This window comes from Catharus ustulatus, chromosome 7, assembly GCF_009819885.2.
Source record: "Catharus ustulatus isolate bCatUst1 chromosome 7, bCatUst1.pri.v2, whole genome shotgun sequence".
NCBI classification, from domain to species: Eukaryota; Metazoa; Chordata; class Aves; order Passeriformes; family Turdidae; genus Catharus; species Catharus ustulatus.
The window spans coordinates 24,263,271-24,282,690 of record NC_046227.1 but is presented as its reverse complement, the minus strand read 5'-3'; the positions used below and the strand labels follow the sequence as shown (position 1 = coordinate 24,282,690).

Genomic DNA, 19,420 nt, shown 5'->3' with positions numbered 1-19,420 from the left:
TGGATGCTCTTAAACTTTTTATTTGGAGTAGAAATCTCAAATGCTTGAATTTATTCAGGAAGTCACCTATTTTAAAACAAGGTTGGATCATACCCAAATGGTTTATTTATTAATTGATTAGGAAGAAGTTGTCTGAAGTTCTTTATCTGTTTTCACATTTTGACACTGAACCTAAAGTTTGTATTTCTTTGTTGTGTATTAGTTTTCTGGACTACTCAAAAAGAAGCAGAGTGGATCATGATGTGCAGCTCAGTGCTCAAAGGCCTGGATTCACTTGGGTTTTTTCTAAACAGCTCCCAGAGAGGGAAAGTTGCCTTCTACAAGAACTTGGAGGCAGAGTGTGCTTAATGGTCCCCTGCTTGTGAGTCTAGTGCAGTCTGGAGAAGTTCATGGATATTTGTGTTACTGTAGTATCTGTGAGGTGGAGACCTGGGGACAAACTTCACTACTTTGGTTCCGTAAAAAGTATAAGAAATAGTATTCCCATTCCTTAATCACCAGAGTTCAGTTACAGTAATAAAGATGACACATGGGTATAAATTGGCAGGGAAACATAGGGATAAGTGGCATGTTTGTTACTGTGGGTAGCTGTGTTCTCAGGCTAACATCTGTAAAATGCTGAGTCCTGCCTCTCACCATGCCCTGGCATTGTGACAGAGGTGATTGCTGATGATGGGTAAGACAGGAGTGCAGATGGCTGGAAGTGCAAGTCTAACAGTAAGACATGGAATAAGGGGTAATGAACTTAAATTGTAACAAAAGAGATTTAGGAATTTGGCTTAGATTCCTTCCTACAGCATTCTGAATATGCAGAATTATATTCTGTATTATATTATAGTATTATTATTATATTATACGTATTATATATTTATATTAGTATAATTATTATATTAATATATTATTATATTAATTATATATATTATATTCTGAATATACAGAATATATTCCTCCTAGATGGATTGGCATGAGGCAGGAGACAAGTATTTTTAAATCTTTCTCCTTTGCTGTTTACAGAAGCACCTTCCCATCTTTTCGGACACATGCTGTTGGTCACCATGCTCCTGTCCCTGTGATTTTCTAAGTGAAAGCACTGTACAGCTGTGTGCAATTTACTGCTGAATGTGCTTCTGCAGATTACTTACCCTGGCCTAGGGAGCCACATTTTAGGATTGCTGACAGAGAGGGAGCTTAGTGCAATCACAATGCTGGACAGGTCCTTGTTCACTTATCGCATGTTCCCTTTGCCCCTGCTGTATTTCTGTGGAAAATCCCAGCAACCTGCTCCTCCAGGCCATTGCTTTCTCTATTCTTTGTCCCTGTGAATGAAAGCAGGGAATCATAATTTCTTTCAAACTTGTGTGTGTTATTTGTTATTAATTTTTTTCTATATCTCTATGCTTTTCTCCCTAGTGGAAGAAGCAAATCAACTTTCATCAGTAATTCTGGCACCACTGGAAGGAGAAAATGTGGTTGGCATGGCATCAGGCTCTCATTTCGTTGGCAGTGGGGTTGATGTGAAATCCCTCTTGAAGATGTGTAAGAACTGGAAGAAGCCCTCAGCCCTTGTCAAAGGGAAGTGTGTGCTTATCTCTCGCTTGCGATTTGAGGTCGATATTGGGTATGCTGCAGAAGTGATCGGAGTGTTCAAACAGATGGATTCCAGAAATTATGGTGAGTCTCCTGCTGTGTCTGCTTTCTAGTAATGACCTTGTTGGGGCTGCTCTTGCTTCATAGAAGAGAGGTTGTGAGAGTACATCCCTCTGAAAGAGCATGAGAGAACGTGCTTTGATGAAGATTTTAGAAGATTTTGTAGTTCTAGTTTAGTGTTGTGTCTGTGTCCAGTACTTTATCCCATGGCAGAACATGTCCTCTTCTGGGCCTGTTAGCTGAGGTGGTATTTCAGATCTCAGCATGGTTACATTTACTGTAAATACTGTAAATGAGGTGGGTTGTGCTGATAATTTGCCGGGAGTATGGAGACCATGCAAAATTCTTGTCTTTATTATCAGATGCAGCTGGACATTCTTTTACTTCTGCTTTAGTGTGCTGTACAATGGCTGCAGCTGCCTGATACCACCATTTTTAGGTGTGTGGTCATGCTTTTAAATCTTCTCCAAAATGTTTGCTTAAAATGAGAGCAAACAGAGGAGAATCAATTTTGAACAAGGTAACAGTTCTTCTAAAACTTCCCTGAAATGCAGAGGATATAAGTAGGTAAGCATGCTCTTATGGATAGAGAATTCAGTCTTTTTAAAAAGAGTGTTTGTTGTAACTATTGCAGATATGAATACCAGAAAGTGGAATTTCCTGCTGGAGGATTACTCCAAACTAAGTGAGTAGCTGTGTTTCTCCAGTGAGGGAGAACTTCCTGTTCCTCAGCTTCTGTCCATTGCCCATTGCCTTTTTGCATCTGTATAATGCCGGTAAAACTGACTTGCCAAACTGAAATGTGGAACTGTGTTTTGGTGTGTTTTGTTTATTAATAGATGCAACTTTGCAGAATAAACCAATCTCTGCAGCATGCTTCTAGCACATCTGCTTCTCGGTTTTTTATGTTTATTTAAGTTTATAGAGTGCTTTGAGATGAATAGCATTACAGAAGTCCTAAGTGTTGTAACTACTATTTACCACCCCAGTATGCTGTGTTTGCTTCAGTGCTCATGTGAGGGGTTGTGGCTGTGGAATTTGGTTGGGGTGAGTTTTAGAAGGATAATAAGCCAGGTGCTCTATACACATCCTTAGGAAGTGTGAGTGTTTCGAGCTGAAATGCTGTTTCTTAGAGTAGTTTCTCTCCAGCATGGGCTCCTGCTTCCATGGAATACCACAGTGTGTTTAATAATTGAGTGAGTGCATGCTTCTATTGTGCAAGTCTTAATAATATCAGTAATGGCTGTAGGGCTGAAAGCCATGTGGTGGGGCCGTGTAGGAAGGCCAGGTCTTGAAAACAAGTGAGTGTGTCTTGGAGGAGACTGTTATGAAACTGCAGGGTTGGAATGTTGACATTCCTGATTTTGGTGTGTGCTGATGATCGCTCACAATTTGGTCACAAGGCCACTTGTACGTGCAAAGGGCCTGATGCTGTAGCATGTGCCAGGCAGTCTGAGCAGACACATCACCTCCTAGTCTGTCATAGGCTAGGTCATGCTGGCTGGCAGTTGTTGTGAAGTATTCAGAATCCCACAGATTTGAGGAAAGGAAAAAAAAAATCCATGAATCTTGCAGAGTGTAATTTGTGAGGGCATTTGAGGATTCCAGCACGTGCCTTTTAGAGGAACAGCATTTGCTTTGTTGCCTGTTCATTTGCCTACATCAAAATTAAAAAAAGAGAATTTAGAAAGGCTGGTTGCCATTTCCAGCAGAGAGATCTGTTAGCTGGGAACTGTTTGTAGAGGTTAATATCTCTTTGCCTAGTTGCTCAGTCATCTTTATATAAAGGTCACTTCACTAAAAACTGTCTGTTGGATGAATCATGCTGGTGGCAGATATATCTTAATCACTCTCCCAGCTCATGTACAGAACAATAGCAACAGAATTATCAGTGAGCAAATTGTAGCAATTATGCTAACACATAGCTCTGTCTGTGAGTGTAATAACAAGCTTCTGCTGTTCTTTGGGTGAATTCCTGCTATTGAAGGAGTATAAATTAAACTGGAGAGTTTAAAAAGTTTGGTCATTGCCCAACCACAAATGGAAATCTTTTCATATGTATATTTCTTGGAATTGCTTTCCCCCTTTATATGGCAGGGGTCCATCCTGCTGTTTTCCTCTTGGAGACAACTGAAACAAAAATACCTAGCTGAGTTCTAGTGCATTTACTGCTGGTATAGCGAGTTCTTATTTTAGTTGTTTTTCCAAGCAGGTTTTTTTTTTTTTTTATTCTGGACTTCATATACAAACTGAATGCTAAAGAAAAAATGAAGCTGCTTCCTGCAATAAAAATCTGTGCACCTGCATTTGTGTTCCTAGTGTAGATGTATCTTTGATTTCATAGTCACTGGACAAAAATTATTCAATAAGTTTTCCTGGTCACAGCTCACTGCGTGTTTAAAGCTGGTGTTTATTTTTTTAGAAATTAATTGTTGGATTAAAAAGAAACATTTTTATTTTTGAGAGGATAGGATAGAGTGGCTGCTAGAGAGGACTAAGAAGTCATGCAGGAGGATAATTGGCTAGATGCTGTGATTGTTATGATGCATGGGTTGAAAAGATGAAGGCTCCAAGATCTTGGCATAATGGATGCTGGGGATCCCTTTAGTCCAGCTGGGAAGGTGAAGTTGTGAGGCTTCATCGGTGAAGGGACAGTGGTATTGAGGAACTGAATTGGCTGCCTGTAAGCTGCTTCTGTCCAGGAGAACAGCAGTGGCACCAGCTGAGCAGGGAGGTGCTGTTGGTCCTTGCGGATGTTGCAGTGCTGCTGCTGGTGGTACAAGAGCTGCGTCTCTGAGTCTTGAGGTGCTTCCTGTTTTCTTACCCAATGTGGGTAAATAAGCATGGAAAAGTGGAGGCAGAACTAAACTCTGTGAATTCAGGGAACAGGAGAAGCAGGGAGTTTTCAAAATTGAAGATGAATTATACTCTTTTGGTAACTGTCTTGGGTCACTTCTGATGGTTTTGGCATAGTGGAAGCCTCAGAGGTACAAAATCCCAGGGTCAAGATAAAGTTGCCCCTGCTTTCTAGGCTTCAGGAGCTCTTCTGTTCAAATCTGTACTTTTCTTTCTGAGTAAAGTGTGCCCTAAGCTGCCCTCAGCATGAATAATCCAGCTCCAGCTGTATTAGTAACAATCATCTCTGAATGATGGCATCAGAGTTTCAGTTTTTTTATAACCAAGTCTATGTACGAAGGGAGGAGATGTGATTCATCATGTGGTTCTGAAATAGACTTTATGGAAGAGGCCAGGCCAACACCTGTGCATGATGCTATGATTTCTGTGAGCTGTTTCAGGACAGGAAATTATATTTTTGATGAGGTTGAGGGTTGTGTCCTGAGATGCATAATGGAAGTTGTGTGTGTGTTGTCCCTTCAGGTAATAAACTTCTCTGTTCTTTGCAGTGGTAGCGTTACTGAGCCTCGCGTCCGTAGAAGTGGAGCCACTGCCTGAAGCAGTAATTAAGACCTTTGCTGCTCAACTCCAGAAATCTCCATCACAGACAGACATTCCTGATGCTGACCTTTCAGTAGTGGACTCCAAAATTGTGACGAGCCTCATGCCCTTTCAGCGGGAAGGTGTGAAGTATGTCCTTTTTGCATGCTGTTAAGTGCTAGTCCTTGTCTAGAATTGTGTAGTTTATGCTGGTGCCCAGGTTGCCTTCTTGTCCATGAAGGGTTCTGCATTTCTCTAGAGTCTGGGTCTATTACACTCTGACACTTTAGGTTTTTGATGGTTTGGTATAGTATGGCTTGTTTGGGATTTTTAAAAAATTTTTTTATTATTTTTTGAGTGACACATCTGTTTTGTTTCTAGATAGAATTCATCATGAGTCAGGTGGAAAGTAGTATTTTTCTAGTCTAAAAAATTGTTCAAATGAGACATCTCTGATCTCCCTCCCGTGATTCAGTATGTACATAATTGTCATATGATTTTTTATTTTGTAAAGTAATTGGTTTTTTTCCCAAGTGCATCTCTTCTGTTGTTGTTTTTTAAATATTAAATATGGATGGGAAGAGACCAGGAAATGGGACCCAAGCCCTAAAAGATTCAAAATTACTAATTATATGTACAGATACAAATTTAAATGTCCCTGTCCCCATAATATATGATCATTAGTTGTTGATTTCAATATGTAGTCCAGGACAGTCTGTACTTAATGGTCTTAAATTGCTATTGTTTTTAGTAATAATTTCTTAGCTCAGCCAGAATGAACTCTGGAACACAATGTGAGTAATATAATGGAAAGAATGTGCTTTAAATAATTGTAAGGTCTTGAGACTACTTCTCATATGAAATCAAAATCTCTAAGGACTGGGCTGAAACACTCTGTTCAGGAGCTTCCAAGCTTTGAGAGATTTGTGAGTTGCTCCTTTGTATGAAGACTAAGGGAGAAAATCCAGGTTTACTGGAGAACCCAGATCACTTCCAGATGATCCACGTTAGAGGCTCGGTCATGACTTGTGCTCATCTTGGTTGCCAGGTTTCCCATTTCTTGACTCCTCTTTCCCTCTATTTTCCCCAGTTTTGCAATTTCCAGAAATGGCCGTTTGCTCCTCGCGGATGACATGGGTCTGGGCAAGACCATCCAGGCCATCTGCATTGCTGCCTATTACCAGCAGGAATGGCCCTTGCTGGTGGTCACTCCTTCTTCTGTGAGGTTTACATGGGCAGAGGTACTGTGAGCTTGGGCATGTGCATGGGGTCAGTAAAGAGCCTGTGTGATGGTTAGACTGTATTGTGCTTTGCAAAAGTTCAACTTCTAAATGTGTTAAGGCAAAGAAACAAAAACTTGTACTGATTTAGAAGATCGATGGTGGGAAATTGCTTGGTGTTGACTGTATGGTATATGCCTAATTTTTTTTTTTTTGGCTGATTTTCTTTTTGTAGTCCAGCTGATCTGTTGGGAAGAGGGACAGCTAGAGAAAGTGTGTCCTCTGACCCTCTGTTAACTTTGTTCCTGCAAGTCAGTTGGCTCCAAGGGGGCATTTTTACTCATCAGTGTCAAAGATAATAGTTCCATTCAAGCAATTGTCTTGTATTCAAGCCCATCATAGCAGTATTTGCCAGTTCCTTGGCTGAAACAAGGGCCCAGATGCTGGGATTCTCCACTCTGTTCAAAAGGCCCCATTATCATCATCATTAAGTGTCTGTTCTAATATGTCTTTTGGCCTGTCCAGTGGATGCTGCTGACTCCTCTGAGTCCTTTATTAATGTTGGTCAAAGCCCAAGAAAGCTTGTATGGCTGAGAAATGTGTGTTGAAATAAAGCACTGCCATAGTTTGTACACTGAGGCTGTTGGGTTGCCATCAGCTAGTGAAATGTTCACTGTGGGAGAAAAAGGTGAGCCAGAGCTTTTAGGTCAGTAAATTCTATCCACAGAAGGAGGAGGTGGGAGTTCAGCTTTTCCTGGAATATTGCATTGATGAGAAAAGTATTGATTTGTATTTGCTGGTTTTTTGCTGTAACCAGGTTTTTAGAGCATCTTGGTGTGTGTTTTAATATCCAGTAGTGCAACAAAATGCAGGGTGAAAAGAAAATAAAGTTGTTTACTGAAAAGGGAGTGATGCTCATCATACTTGAAATTTCAAGGTCTATAGACCTGTGGGACAGCACCTAACCTGAATCCATTGCTTCTGTGGGATATCTGCCAGGAACAATTTGGGCCTGAAGGTTTCCTGAAGTATTGAGCAACTGCAAATAAATTTCTACATTCTGTTTCAGGAGATTTAAGAAATATGAGGCATTTTTTGTCTGTTTGTTTGGGTTTTTTTAAATTAATTTGAGTACTTGATTTCTTCCTTCCCCTACTCCCAGCTGCCCAGGAGGCTCTTGTGGGAGATGTTTTGTTAGAACATTTGCTTTAGAGATCTGGTTGATTTTTGAGTATGTAATGGATGGAGATGTAAGAGAAATGTGTCACAGAAATTCATAAAGTGAAATTAATTATAATCTATAATCTACTCAGTTCATTCTAGTACAGATGTGTTTTACTGTAATGGTAGAAGTTTTCTTGGTGTCTCTGGAACCAAAATGGCCGAAATTCTCTTCATCTTAGTGATATAAACATATGTTTTATTTTGGCTTTCTGTGCTCAGGCCACTGAGTGACTTTATAGTCAAGGTACCATAGGAAACTGGTGGGAAGGGCAAAGGTACTTTTGGGTCAGAAGTGTTGCACCCATGTGCACTTGGAGTTCAGCATTGAAACTTAAATAATTGACAGGGTAGTTTCATAGCACTTCTTGTCAACTGAGGTCAGCACCCTGTGAAATTTCAGGATTAAATTAGTCACATGCCCTTTATGAAAGGAGAGGGCAGTACAGTAGGTGTTTCCAGGTACTTTCCTTTTGCTTTGTCTTAAATTTTGACATGGTGTCAAGCACATACTTTTTTTGGTTGGTATCCAACCTTGCCTGCATGTTTGGTCATTTTGGTTGTGGTGCTTTCAGTAAGTGGAGAAGGATAGTTAATTGTTACTCTCTCACATACTGAGAGATGTGAGAAGCTCACATTTAACTCCTCCTGCTGCTGCATGAGGTTGCTGAACAGTGGAGAGGAATGATTGTGGTTGGGGGATTTCAACAGGCAAAACTCCTGGAGACAGAGATGCCATTTCTAATCGCCATTTGGTTGCATTTCTGTAGGGACCAGATCCTGATGGGCCCAGACAGTTTTCTGCAGAGCAACATCAGCAGAACTCAAACATTGCAGAGAGCTTGGTGTCACTGGGGACAGAATTACAAGGGAAATGGTGGGTGGTCTGGCTAACAGATGGGCTTGGGGGAGGATATCTTGCTCTGGTGTGTGGAGCATTTCAAGAGGTTGATTGAATGACAATTACCACATGAATTTCAGCTACTGTCATAGAGCAGCTGGTGTGTTGTCAACTTGATCTTTTAATTTTGTTCTTTTTTTGTTGTTGTTGTTTTGGGTGGACTTTTTAAGAAGAGGAGGTAGTGGAAGAGTTTTGTTCATCTGGGTGAGTTGTACTTCACCCTCACCGTGGAGTAAACATTGCTATAGTGATAGATGTTTACTGCTTAGAAGTCTGTGTTTCACAGCCTTAGGTTTGCTGATGAGTGGGAAAACTAAATTTCTGTGTAAGCAGTGGTCATAGTATTCTCTGGCTCTGAACATAGCAGGTACCTTTCTCAGGAGGTTATGTACATTTCCACTAAAGATCAGATTTTTGGTTTTTTGGGTATTACTGGGGTTGGTTTCTTTTTCGTTTGTTTGTCTGTTTGGTTTGTGTTTTTTTTCTGGTAAGAAGAAATAGGGTTTGAGCTTTCCTTGCTGTATAAAGTAGATGTCTTGTCTGAATTCTGTTCTTGGTGCTCCCATTACCAGGGAGGTTGTCATGGGAAGGCTGCTTACCTTTACTGTGCTCCAGAGTGATGTATAATGGTGGATGGGGTGTGTCCATGCTCTAAGTGTTCATGAGAATGCTCTGTGTAGTGCTTGGGGATCTTGACAAAGAAGATAAGCACCAGAATGCAATGAATTTCTTTCCTCTTCCTCCAGGCATTTCACAGATGGCTTCCATCCTTGAGTCCAGGAAGCACCAATGTCATAGTGAGTGGGAAAGACAACCTCACAGGAAGCTTGATCAACATCATCAGTTTTGATCTCCTCAGCAGGATGGACAAGCAACTTAAGAGCACATTCCAAGTAGTTATTGTTGTAAGTGGTACATGGAAATTTTCAAGTTAATTCTGTGATGCAAATAAGGTAGCCTTTGTACAGCAAAGAAGTGTGAAGTGGGCCTTATTTAGGACTGAAAGTAACTCGTAATTGTGGCTGTGATCACAGCTGTGTTCATGAGTGCAAGCATGAGGTTTCTCTGAAGCCTTTTGAAATAACTGGTAGAGTTTAATTCCTTTGTGATTCCTAAGGCTATGTTTTCACTTTTACTGGTTGTGGTGCCTCTCTGATTTCATTGTGCTTGGTCATGTCCTCTGCTGGAGAGAAAAGTGTTTAATGTGGTGTGTCAATACAGTAGTCTTGAATTCTGTCTTCTTAAGTCTTGGACTTCAGGGTGGTGTTAGTGTTTATCCAGTAAACCAGATAACCTTTCAACATCAAGTATGTGGGTGAAGCATAAAAAAAAATCTCCCTCAGCTTGTGTTCCACTGACAATGTGTATTAGGCTTTCTTTGATCACTTGTATCATTTCTTTCATAAATTAGTTCAAATTCCACTTTTTACAGAGCCACAGTAAATGGCATTTTTCTGGATTTCAGTTACTAAAAATTCAAAACATCTAGTGTTCCAAATCCAGCCTGGATCAATAGAGAGCAAAAGTGTGTATGTAGCTTACTATGAGTATTTGATGTTCTCAGTCTAGTTTTCATCACACATATACACCTGCTCAAAGATCATGACAATTGGAACATAATCACCTTTCTGTTTCTCAGCATCAGATGGGAATGTGGTAATAGGTGGAGTTCTTTGGAGACCAAGCTACTCATGGGGGAACTGATCTTTTTAATTTTTGTATTTTTTCTCCTACACACACTGACTAAATATTCTGTCAAGGTGGAAATGCAGATATTTATTTTTGTGGGCTCGAGGCTACTGCCTTGAAACTCTTAACCAGCCCTGAACTGGCAGATATTATTTCTTTGCATGTTCAAATTTGGACCCTTTGTGGGTGTTTACCTACAAGGAGAGTAGTCCTACTGCGTGCTGAGCTTTCCTGCTTTTACTTCCAATTTTCTTTTGGTGGCTGGGAGAATTAATGTAGCTTATTTGTTATTTAGGAGGGAAAAGGCTGTGCCTGAGAGGCTAAGTAGTTGCATTGTCTTTGCATGCTTGTTTCTACACACATGGAAAGATGAGAATGTGCCCTTGGAGGGTGCTGATTGCTTTCTGTGCCTTAAGTTCTGCCTTCCTATAGCAGCAGAAGTGAAGCCCATTTGAGGGTGATGTCTGAAGTAGGAGACTATTACCCACCTGGTGAGCCCTATCAGCAGAACAGTTGGATCTTAATTAGATTTCTTTTTTCCTTATCATTTGCATTAACCCCTTATTAAGGGAACTGCTATACAGTGCATTTAAAAGATACATAGGGGCAAATGAGTATTAGTTATGGAAATAATATTCCTCTTTCTCCTTCCTTTTCCAGCCCCCTCTGCTCACTTTTTTTTGGTGTTCATTTATGATTCATGCTTGCAAGGTTTGATTTTTGTTCCGTTTGCTTGCTGCAGGTTTGAGTGCAGGAAGCCTGCTACTCTGCATCCTGTCTTTTTGTTCAGAATTTGATGTGACTATCCCAATGCCTGAAATACCCTGAATGAAAGGCCTGAGAGACAGCTGAGAATACTGGGAATTCGTTCTGTTACTTGCATTTGGACTATGGATCTGAACTGACTTTGCTTTCATGCTTGTTTTGTTTCAGGATGAATCTCATTTCCTGAAGAACACAAAAACTGCACGCTGCCAAGCTGCCATGCCTCTACTCAAGGTGTGTATGCTGGCTGCCAAAGCTCTTGTTGCTAACATCAGGCTCCTGGGGCAGTTTGCTCCACTTCCCAGGTTTAGGAGCCAGCAGCTGAATTCTCTTGGTGTGCAAGGGAAATCCAGGTAATAAGTGTAGATGCAAGACTGAAATTTGGCTTTATCACTTGTTTCCATACAAGTATTAGATAACAAAACCTAACAAAACAACTTCAAAAGCTCCCTTGATATAATTGTGGTACTGCCACTGATGAGTTCTGTGGTGACAGGGAAAAGGGAATGTATTCAGGGAGAGTAGAATAGAGTGGTGTCAAAATGAATTGTTAAATGAATATCAGTTACTTCTTGGCACACAGATTGCTGCTGCATGTCAGAATGGCATTGCCTAGGGCCCTTCCACTGGTTTTAGTGTTCTAGACTGTTACTGCAGGCTTCCAACGTATTTGTGTGGCTGGGGCTTAGGAGCGTTTCTGCTGGTCACATGTGCAGAGTTACTGGGAAATGGCAGAATGTGAGGTTAGTGGGACAAGTGGTCCACAGAAGGGAGGCAGTAAGATAGCAGGAGAAATGTAAATTCTGGTATTTGCCTGTTATCCTGTGATCAAAGACTCAAAGTCACCCTGGTAGCCTCTACCATGTGCAGGTCAAATTTATGGGTAGCTTCTAGACACTTCAGGGTCTGTGCTTTAGAAGAAGGTAAATGCAGTTCCTCTTCAGCAATTAGTCAGCAGTATGTATAAAGAGAAGATTTGATCTGTGATGGCTTTATAGCAACCAGCTTTAATATGCAAGATTCTTAATGGCATGCCGAAGATGGTTGTCCTTGAATAACTTAGTTGTTCTCCTTGAAGACTTGACTTGTGTTTTCTCTTGGTTTTCAAATCACTTCAGGCTTTTAATGTTTGGAAACTTAAGTAGGAGGTCCAATTCTGTGAGCAGTTTGAAATACAATAATTAGGGTGTATGTCTGAAAATTGTGGAAAATAACAAATTTGCCTCATTGCAAAATGCTCAGAAAGCAGCCTCATCCTTTGCTATTTGAAGCTTTGTAAGGATCAACTTGTCAAAGTTATTTGCAGGCTGCAAGATATGAGAGTGAAAGATGGTAGCTGTTAGGCAGAGGTTAATTGCCTGTATGCACTTCCTGAGAATTTACAGTTTTATGCTGTCACATCACTGGTCTTAAAGAATTGAGAGCTGACACTTCTGAAACTGAATTTCAGTCTTCTGAATGCATTAAGAGTTTCATGTTCATGTAGTGCGTTATCTCACCTGCAGTGAGCATGCAGTACCAGATGTTTTGTGTTAGATGTTCAGGTAAATTCTGTTTGCCTGGTTGCTGACTAAATTCCTGAAGTATTTGCTGCAGTAGCCATTTTTCTAATCTCCTTGTTTTCCAACACAGGCATTTTGCTCTAAAACTATCCCCTTTGGTAGCTGTGTCTTCAGTGAGTGATGCTGTGGTCACTACTTGCACAACACATCACACCAATGTTTTAGTGTTTGAAAGAACTGCCAAAATATCAGGAGCTTTCATCACTTAAATAATGAATTTAACAACTGTACTGTGTGATACTTACAGCAAGTAGTCAGTGGGGTAGAAATGGGAGTATTTTTATTATTTTACACGATACCTTGAAATTACGGAATACGAGGTGTGGCTAAACATGCTGCTGAGGATAATATTCTTGTTCTTGCCTTCTCTATATTAAAAGGATATGAGCAGCAGTCGGGCTCTTAGAAGAGAACAGAAAAAGGTGTAACTGTAGGCAAATCCTTGAGAGGTAAACTGTTCCCAGAACCTCAGTCCCTACTTTAAGGTCACAGTGTGCAGCTGTGCCAGTGCTGTAACCAGAGCTCCTGGAGCTAACTCATGCCTTGTTTGTCTACCTTCTAAGCATTGCCACTTCTAACTGTTAGCATAATACTACTTTAAACTATTTGAAATTGCTGTAGTTGCTGGTATTTCCCATGAGGATCTCAATGTCCTAAAGCATAAAAGATTGAACTGACTTTCAGGGACAGAAAAAAAAAAATCTACTTAAGAAATGTGATCCTTGGTCCTTACATGCTACAAAGATTTATGAGTCCATAATGACACTAGACAGATCTAAGTTAAAATGTTTTTGAGACAGAAATGTTTGTCAGTTCTGTCCATACTTAATTAATTCTTTTTATCTTGATAGAATCTGCTCTTTTGACTTCTCCATTTAAATAATAAATAAAATACATAAGTTGTTGCAAATGCTTATACAGAACTGCACAATAATTGGATTAAATTAGTACATTGATAATAAAGATGACATACCTTGGATATTAGTTTCTAATTTGTTTTGTTAGATAGCCAAACTGAATCTCCACCTCTCAAATCTTTAGCTCATGGTTACAGCATTTAAAGATTTATTTTAGTTTTAATATCTGATATTGATCGGTTTTCAAAATGGTGTTTTTAGCCACTCAATCATCATTCATATTTTCCTGCTCTCTTGTATATATTGCAGAGCAAGTGTGGTATGCAATTGTCAAGCAAAGCCATGTATTAAACATGTCACCTAAGTTTGCCAGTTGGGAATTTTTAGACATTTTTTTAATATTAACAAAAGCTGCAAATTTTGTATGTACAGCACTCAGTATCTTTTCTGACATACTTAGCTGCTACCCTGAGAGAGACTCAGAAAAGTTTTACTTGAGACAGAGGAAGACATTTTACAATGGCTGGGTGTATGCAGTGACTGTGCTTGCTGCCTCATGGCTTGCCCCAGGTTGTCATTAGTTTGCAGTAAATATATAGACATGTTATGCCAAATTTACTGTTAGTGGACAGAACTTTGAGAGGAACTTAGGTTTGCATGAACAGTAAGATAGAGTGACGTAGCAGCAAGACGTTCAGGCCGTATTTCTTACTCTCTTCATGTTCCAGTGCATGTGCAAACTTGTGGGTGTGCAGACTTGTACATGGGGGAGAATGCTCTGTCTGCCTATGTGAAAGGAGGTAGTAGAGTTTGCACACAGTCTGTGTGCATCCTTGCAGAATTATGGAGGAGGATGGATTGAAAGCTGTAGTAGAAAACAGTCCTTTGATGTTTGGTCATGTGGCAAAATTGCTGCTTTCAAAGTCAACCAGCTTTCACACCAGCAGGTCTGTGCTGGCAGCTGCCTGAGATTTATCCCCAGCTGCAGCACCTCTCACAGTACTCAGGGGCTAGAGGTTGCTGTGTTCAAAGTGGTCTTTGTGTCTTCTTTCCATGCACATCAAAGTGAGAATAGCTTCATACTGCTGGGCTGTGGTTGAGTCACCAAAAGGCCTGGTTAGGCCTGGCATGTCCTTCCCCCTAATTCAAAGCCGTGTCATTGGTAATAGGCCCTACTTGTCCTCTTGCTGTTTTCTGTAGTCTCATGTTTAGGACTAAGTTCTCCTAGGCATACTGACAATACTGGTTGTTCCCTTCACCTCTGCCCTGCATCTGCTTCCCTCAGAGGCAGAAACTGTCAATAGTATTACACTTCTTGTAAGCTTTTTGTTTTTTCCATCCAAGATTAGACTGACTCAGAGACGAAAACATGTGAGAGGGAGTATACACACTACCAATATCCTTAAGCCAGCAAAGCCACAGGGATGTGTTGAGAAGAAACAAACAAAACAGAGGTTTTTCACTGATCTGTAGTGGAATCTCTTGGGGACCAGAGTGGAAAGGATTCTACTTATTTTGACCAGCCATGGTGCTGTATTCTTCTGTACTTGCATGGAATACTACAAGGCATGGAAACTAGGGAAGGTTGCAATGGAAAATGGATCAATTTGGAAGCATCACAATAAGTAGTGAAGAATTGCATTGGAAACTAAGAAATAAAAGGTACTATCTAATCAAAAATTGCAGTGACATTAAATGTGCCTACACTCTTTATGGTCTCTGTGAGCACTGCTCTCCAGCATGTGGATAATATTACTAATTTGATTGTTCCCATTGAGCTGCTGTTCCAGTTAATAGTCTGATGCACATCCTGATGTTTGCAGGGTTAAAGGTCTTTGGTTTTGTTATGGGAGTCCAAATATGCTGTGTGGCTGGAATCTAAACCTTTTATGCTTGTTGTCATAGAGCAACTTTTAAAAAGTGGAGGGAAACGGGTCCATGCTGAAGGTAGAAGGTGAGGAGGGAACACAAACATTTCAGTTTCTGTCAGGAAATAAACAGCAGCTGTCTTTAGGTGTAACAAATCTGTATGGATTAGATAAATAAACCTTTCCTTATTGTCATCTGCTGAGAGAAGGAACTTCATCTTGAAACTGAAGAAGTTGTGGGCCCTCAGGGCTTCAGCTTCAGATCTGCTCTTACCTTCCAATTTTTTTTCCTTCTTGGAATAGGAAGGCAGTTTAATTTGCTCCATTCATAGCTTATTACTGCTGTTTGACATGCATTGTCTGTCTAGATGTCAGTTAACAATAGGGAAAAGTATTTCTATTTTTTGGAGTAATTACTGTAGGACTGTCTTAGGAAATGCCGAGCCCGGTCTCTTGCCCGAATAGAGAAACAGACTCCTCAAAGCAGCTGCTACTCTTCCCCTTTATCACATCTTCTATTTCATCAGGTGATTATTTTATTATGGTCCTTCTCAGATTTTTCATTTTGCAGGATAAGCTATTCTTAAGCTAAGCAGTTTAAAATGACTCAGTAAGCAAAAGCTGGGGACACGAGTAAATGCACAGCCAGAACCAGCTACACTTATTTTAAAAAGTATGTCAGTCTGATAGCATATGGCAGAGCTCCTGCTGTGAAATTCATTTAACACAGAGACAGTCATTGTATGTTAATGAGACTCTTTGTGTGTTCAATTATTTGTCTGTCACATAACCCCTCGCCTCTGCTACTCCCCTTTGAATCGCTGGCTGCTGGGTCTTGACCTCTAAAATAAGTGCCATCATTTCATAAATTATTCTTTGACTTTCAAAAGTGACTTTTGTAAATGTTTGCACAGCTGTGGAATTAATTCTTGCTGGTGTATTGTGTAATGCTACAAAGCCACATTTGTCTTAGGCTATTTAGTAAATGAGAACTGCAGACCAGGTCTCCACCAGTTCCGTGAACTTTATGCCTAAATGCAACTACTGAGCAGCTAATGTTAGTTCAACTATGTGGAAATATGTATCAATTGATTACCAGATCTGATTTTGCTAGAAAGTCCTTTCTGGCCCCTGCAATCTTATTTTCTGTGGTGTTGTTCCATATTATTGTTACAGACCTTTGAAGAAAGAGGCTACGTGCTTACTCTTGGCAGCACAGAAGGTTCAGCAGGAAACAAGAATTAAGCAGTGATCAGCAGAGACTTCTCTGCAGGAGCAAATCTTTATTGGCATCTATTCAAAATGAGTTGCCACTAGAAAAAGAAATGGGAATCAAAGCCATTTCTTTCATCCAGAATTTAAGTCAGCCTTCAACACTTGGAAATTTGTCGTCCTAGGTTTTGTTTTTTTTCTTCTGTTCTTTCTTGAGCTCCATCTGTCACGAGTTTTAAAACAGAAAGGGACCTTTGGGATAATGAGTTAGACCACCTATGTTCCATGCAATTTTCTGGAATTAATATCTGAAGTTTTTCACAACTCTTGTAGAGTTAGTGTCTTTTGGGGGTTTGTTTGGTTGGTTTTGTTGGTGGTTTTTTTTACTTTTCAGTTTTCTTTAAATGGTTAATTAGAACACTTTACAACCCTTTGGAAGAGCTTGCACTGGTTGAATACCCTGTCTGTTCAGAAATAAGTTACACACAGCAAAGCAGCAGCTGGACAAGTTTAGAATTCAAATAACCTGTAACTTCATCATGCTCTCTTTTGACACCTATTTAGGGATTGGGGAAGGAGCCTGAATAATTGTTATGACTACTGGGGAATTAGTGTTCCAACCTCATCTTGTGCAGCTCCTGGGGAACAGCCTCTGAGAAGCGAGAGCCTTGAGAGTGGCACAAACCCTTTCAACACAGTTGGGCTTATGTTGCATTTATTATGTCCCTGGTCTGTTTTTGAGTGTGCACTTACTTTAGATTGGTCCACAGTTTCCTTACATGAGATATCTTTCATCCCATGCCCTCATGTTTCACTTTTTCTGGCAGTTACCTTCTGTTGGCCCATGATGAGCAAGTTTAATTTGGAGGTTTCTTGCACTTGTGGGACTTGTCTTGCTTTTCAGCAGATTTCTCAGGGTAGTTTCAGTTTCTTCCTCAAAGGTTTCTGCTAGGTGTCAGATACTGTCTAGGTTCTGTTCAGTTGTCCTCTAGTGCTACCTTAATTTTTTAAAATGACCTTATTTCTACTTGATCACTGTTTCCTCATGGGATGTAGTATCTCTGGTCTCTGTGACTCCTTTTGAGTAGCATCAGCACCTCTGTCTTGTGCCAGCTCTCACTTTCTGACATGCTCAAAGGTTTGACCACTCCTCTTACTCAGTTCAGTAACTATTCTGCTTTTTTAAATGTTCATGGGAATTGTCTGATCCTGGTGGCCATCACATTTCCCTCTGATCTGTTTAATAGGGATTATTGGAGAAGGCAAGTCCCACCTTGATCACAACCTATATATAAATAGCTGATAGAGTCTTGAAATTAATTTCCGGAACTTTTTTTCCACCAGATTTGGTTGGTAAGTGGATGAAACAGCTGAATAGATCTGGGTGACTTGTTGATCTCAGTGAAATGATAAAAGAATTTAATTTTCTTTTTCATTTAAATGTGAATGAGCTGTTGGTACAGATGTCACTCAACAGTCTCGTTGTTATTTTAATGAACCTGCATTAAACCATGTAGGAAATTGCAGTGCACGTGTAATTTAACGACAGTATGTGAATTTACAGCAGTAGAAATTAATAGCTTTTATCTAATAATAGAATTAGGTAATAGTGGGGTAATAAAGGTAGAAGTGTATCTTGGAGACTTGAATGTCTAGAGTGTAATTTTCTTTCCCTACTTCCTGGGAGCACCTAGTTTAGATACTTTCCATCCTCTTCCTGTGTCCCCTACAACAGGTTTTACAGTCTTCTTACATGATTTGTATTTTTCTCTCTCATGTTCTAGCATCCAGCCAGCTGTGCCTACACTCACCATTGGCTGTCAGATCTTCTGGCACTGCTTCAGAGAGCTTCATTTTTTCCTCCTTGCTAGTACACCTTAAAAAAAATTATCAAGGAAGTAGGAAAAAAATCATTCTTCTTTGTAGCTCTTCTGCTTTTGTGAAAAAGTCTGCTTGTGGCTTGCCGTGGCAAGTTTATGATGAGAGAATTTACTTTGGAGGCAGGGATGTACCTGCAAGGGTGTGTCATTTTCCTGAGACAGCTGATGCCAAATGAAGAGTTGAGCCAGGCATAAGATATTAACATGTCTAGTGGGTAAATGCTGATTCAGAAAGTACTGTAGTATAAATGGATTCCTTCCCTTAGAGCATGTGGATGAGTATTAAGGAACTGTGTGGCTTGTCCTGGTCCCTGGAAGTTTGAAGCACTGTCCTTGAACGTCTTCAGGCAGTGAAAGTGCCTGGGAAGGTGAAGCACTCTGGGGGGTCTGGGAGTTTCTTTGAGGACTGGGGTGACTTGTTAGGTTCTGCTGTGTTGTAAATTGATAATGATGATGATAACGAGCCCTGCTTGCTTTCCCAGGCTGCCAAGAGAGTGATCCTGCTGTCGGGAACGCCGGCCATGTCGCGGCCAGCGGAGCTCTACACGCAGATCGCCGCCGTGCAGCCGAGCTTCTTCCCACAGTTCCACTCCTTCGGGCTGCGCTACTGTGATGCCAGGAAGGTACTGCCCTGGGAAATGGCAAACTGGGACTCTGCAAACAGCACCTTTCAAAATGTGCAGGCTTCTTCTTTTCGTCCTTCTTTCTGCATGATATTGCATCTTTTTTTGAGAAAGTTTCTCTGCAGAGTAACGTTTTGAAAGTTCTTAAGCTGAGGTCTAGGTGCTGCAGTGGTGGGCCTAAGACATGAAGGCAGTAGTGTTTCTTGCCTTGAAAACCATGGAAATAAAAATGGGGAAAAAGATATCCCCAAACAAATGTGGCCATAACTGATGAAAGGAGCCCATTCTTATCAGATCCTGCACCCCTGAGTTGGGCCTTTAAGCAGCTGCAGATATGGGCTAATTGAAAAAAAAAAAAAAAACCAAAACAAAAAAAACATAGTTTCTAGTCTTAATCACTGTTTGATAAAGGACTTTGTTACTTGGGATTTTGGATTTTGTACCTCCAGGTAAGTAAAAAAATGAAGACTTACAGACTATATCTTTGTATTCCACCCTCTTCTAATTTATGAAATGGATGCAATCCTCAGCATATTTTGA

The 19,420-nt window shown here is 40.4% G+C and overlaps 1 protein-coding gene across 2 annotated transcripts in view; it reads left to right on the top strand.

Moving 5' to 3' along the window:
* Positions 1-19,420, top strand: part of SMARCAL1 (SWI/SNF related, matrix associated, actin dependent regulator of chromatin, subfamily a like 1) — a 37,683-nt gene that overhangs the window by 5,418 nt on the left and 12,845 nt on the right. For both annotated transcript variants that reach the window (XM_033064950.1, XM_033064951.2), the window contains exons 4-10: positions 1,411-1,671; positions 2,282-2,332; positions 5,052-5,232; positions 6,173-6,323; positions 9,171-9,329; positions 11,047-11,112; positions 18,740-18,880. In XM_033064950.1, the coding sequence (XP_032920841.1) occupies positions 1,411-1,671; positions 2,282-2,332; positions 5,052-5,232; positions 6,173-6,323; positions 9,171-9,329; positions 11,047-11,112; positions 18,740-18,880 (1,010 nt within the window). The remainder of the gene's footprint in view (positions 1-1,410; positions 1,672-2,281; positions 2,333-5,051; positions 5,233-6,172; positions 6,324-9,170; positions 9,330-11,046; positions 11,113-18,739; positions 18,881-19,420) is intronic.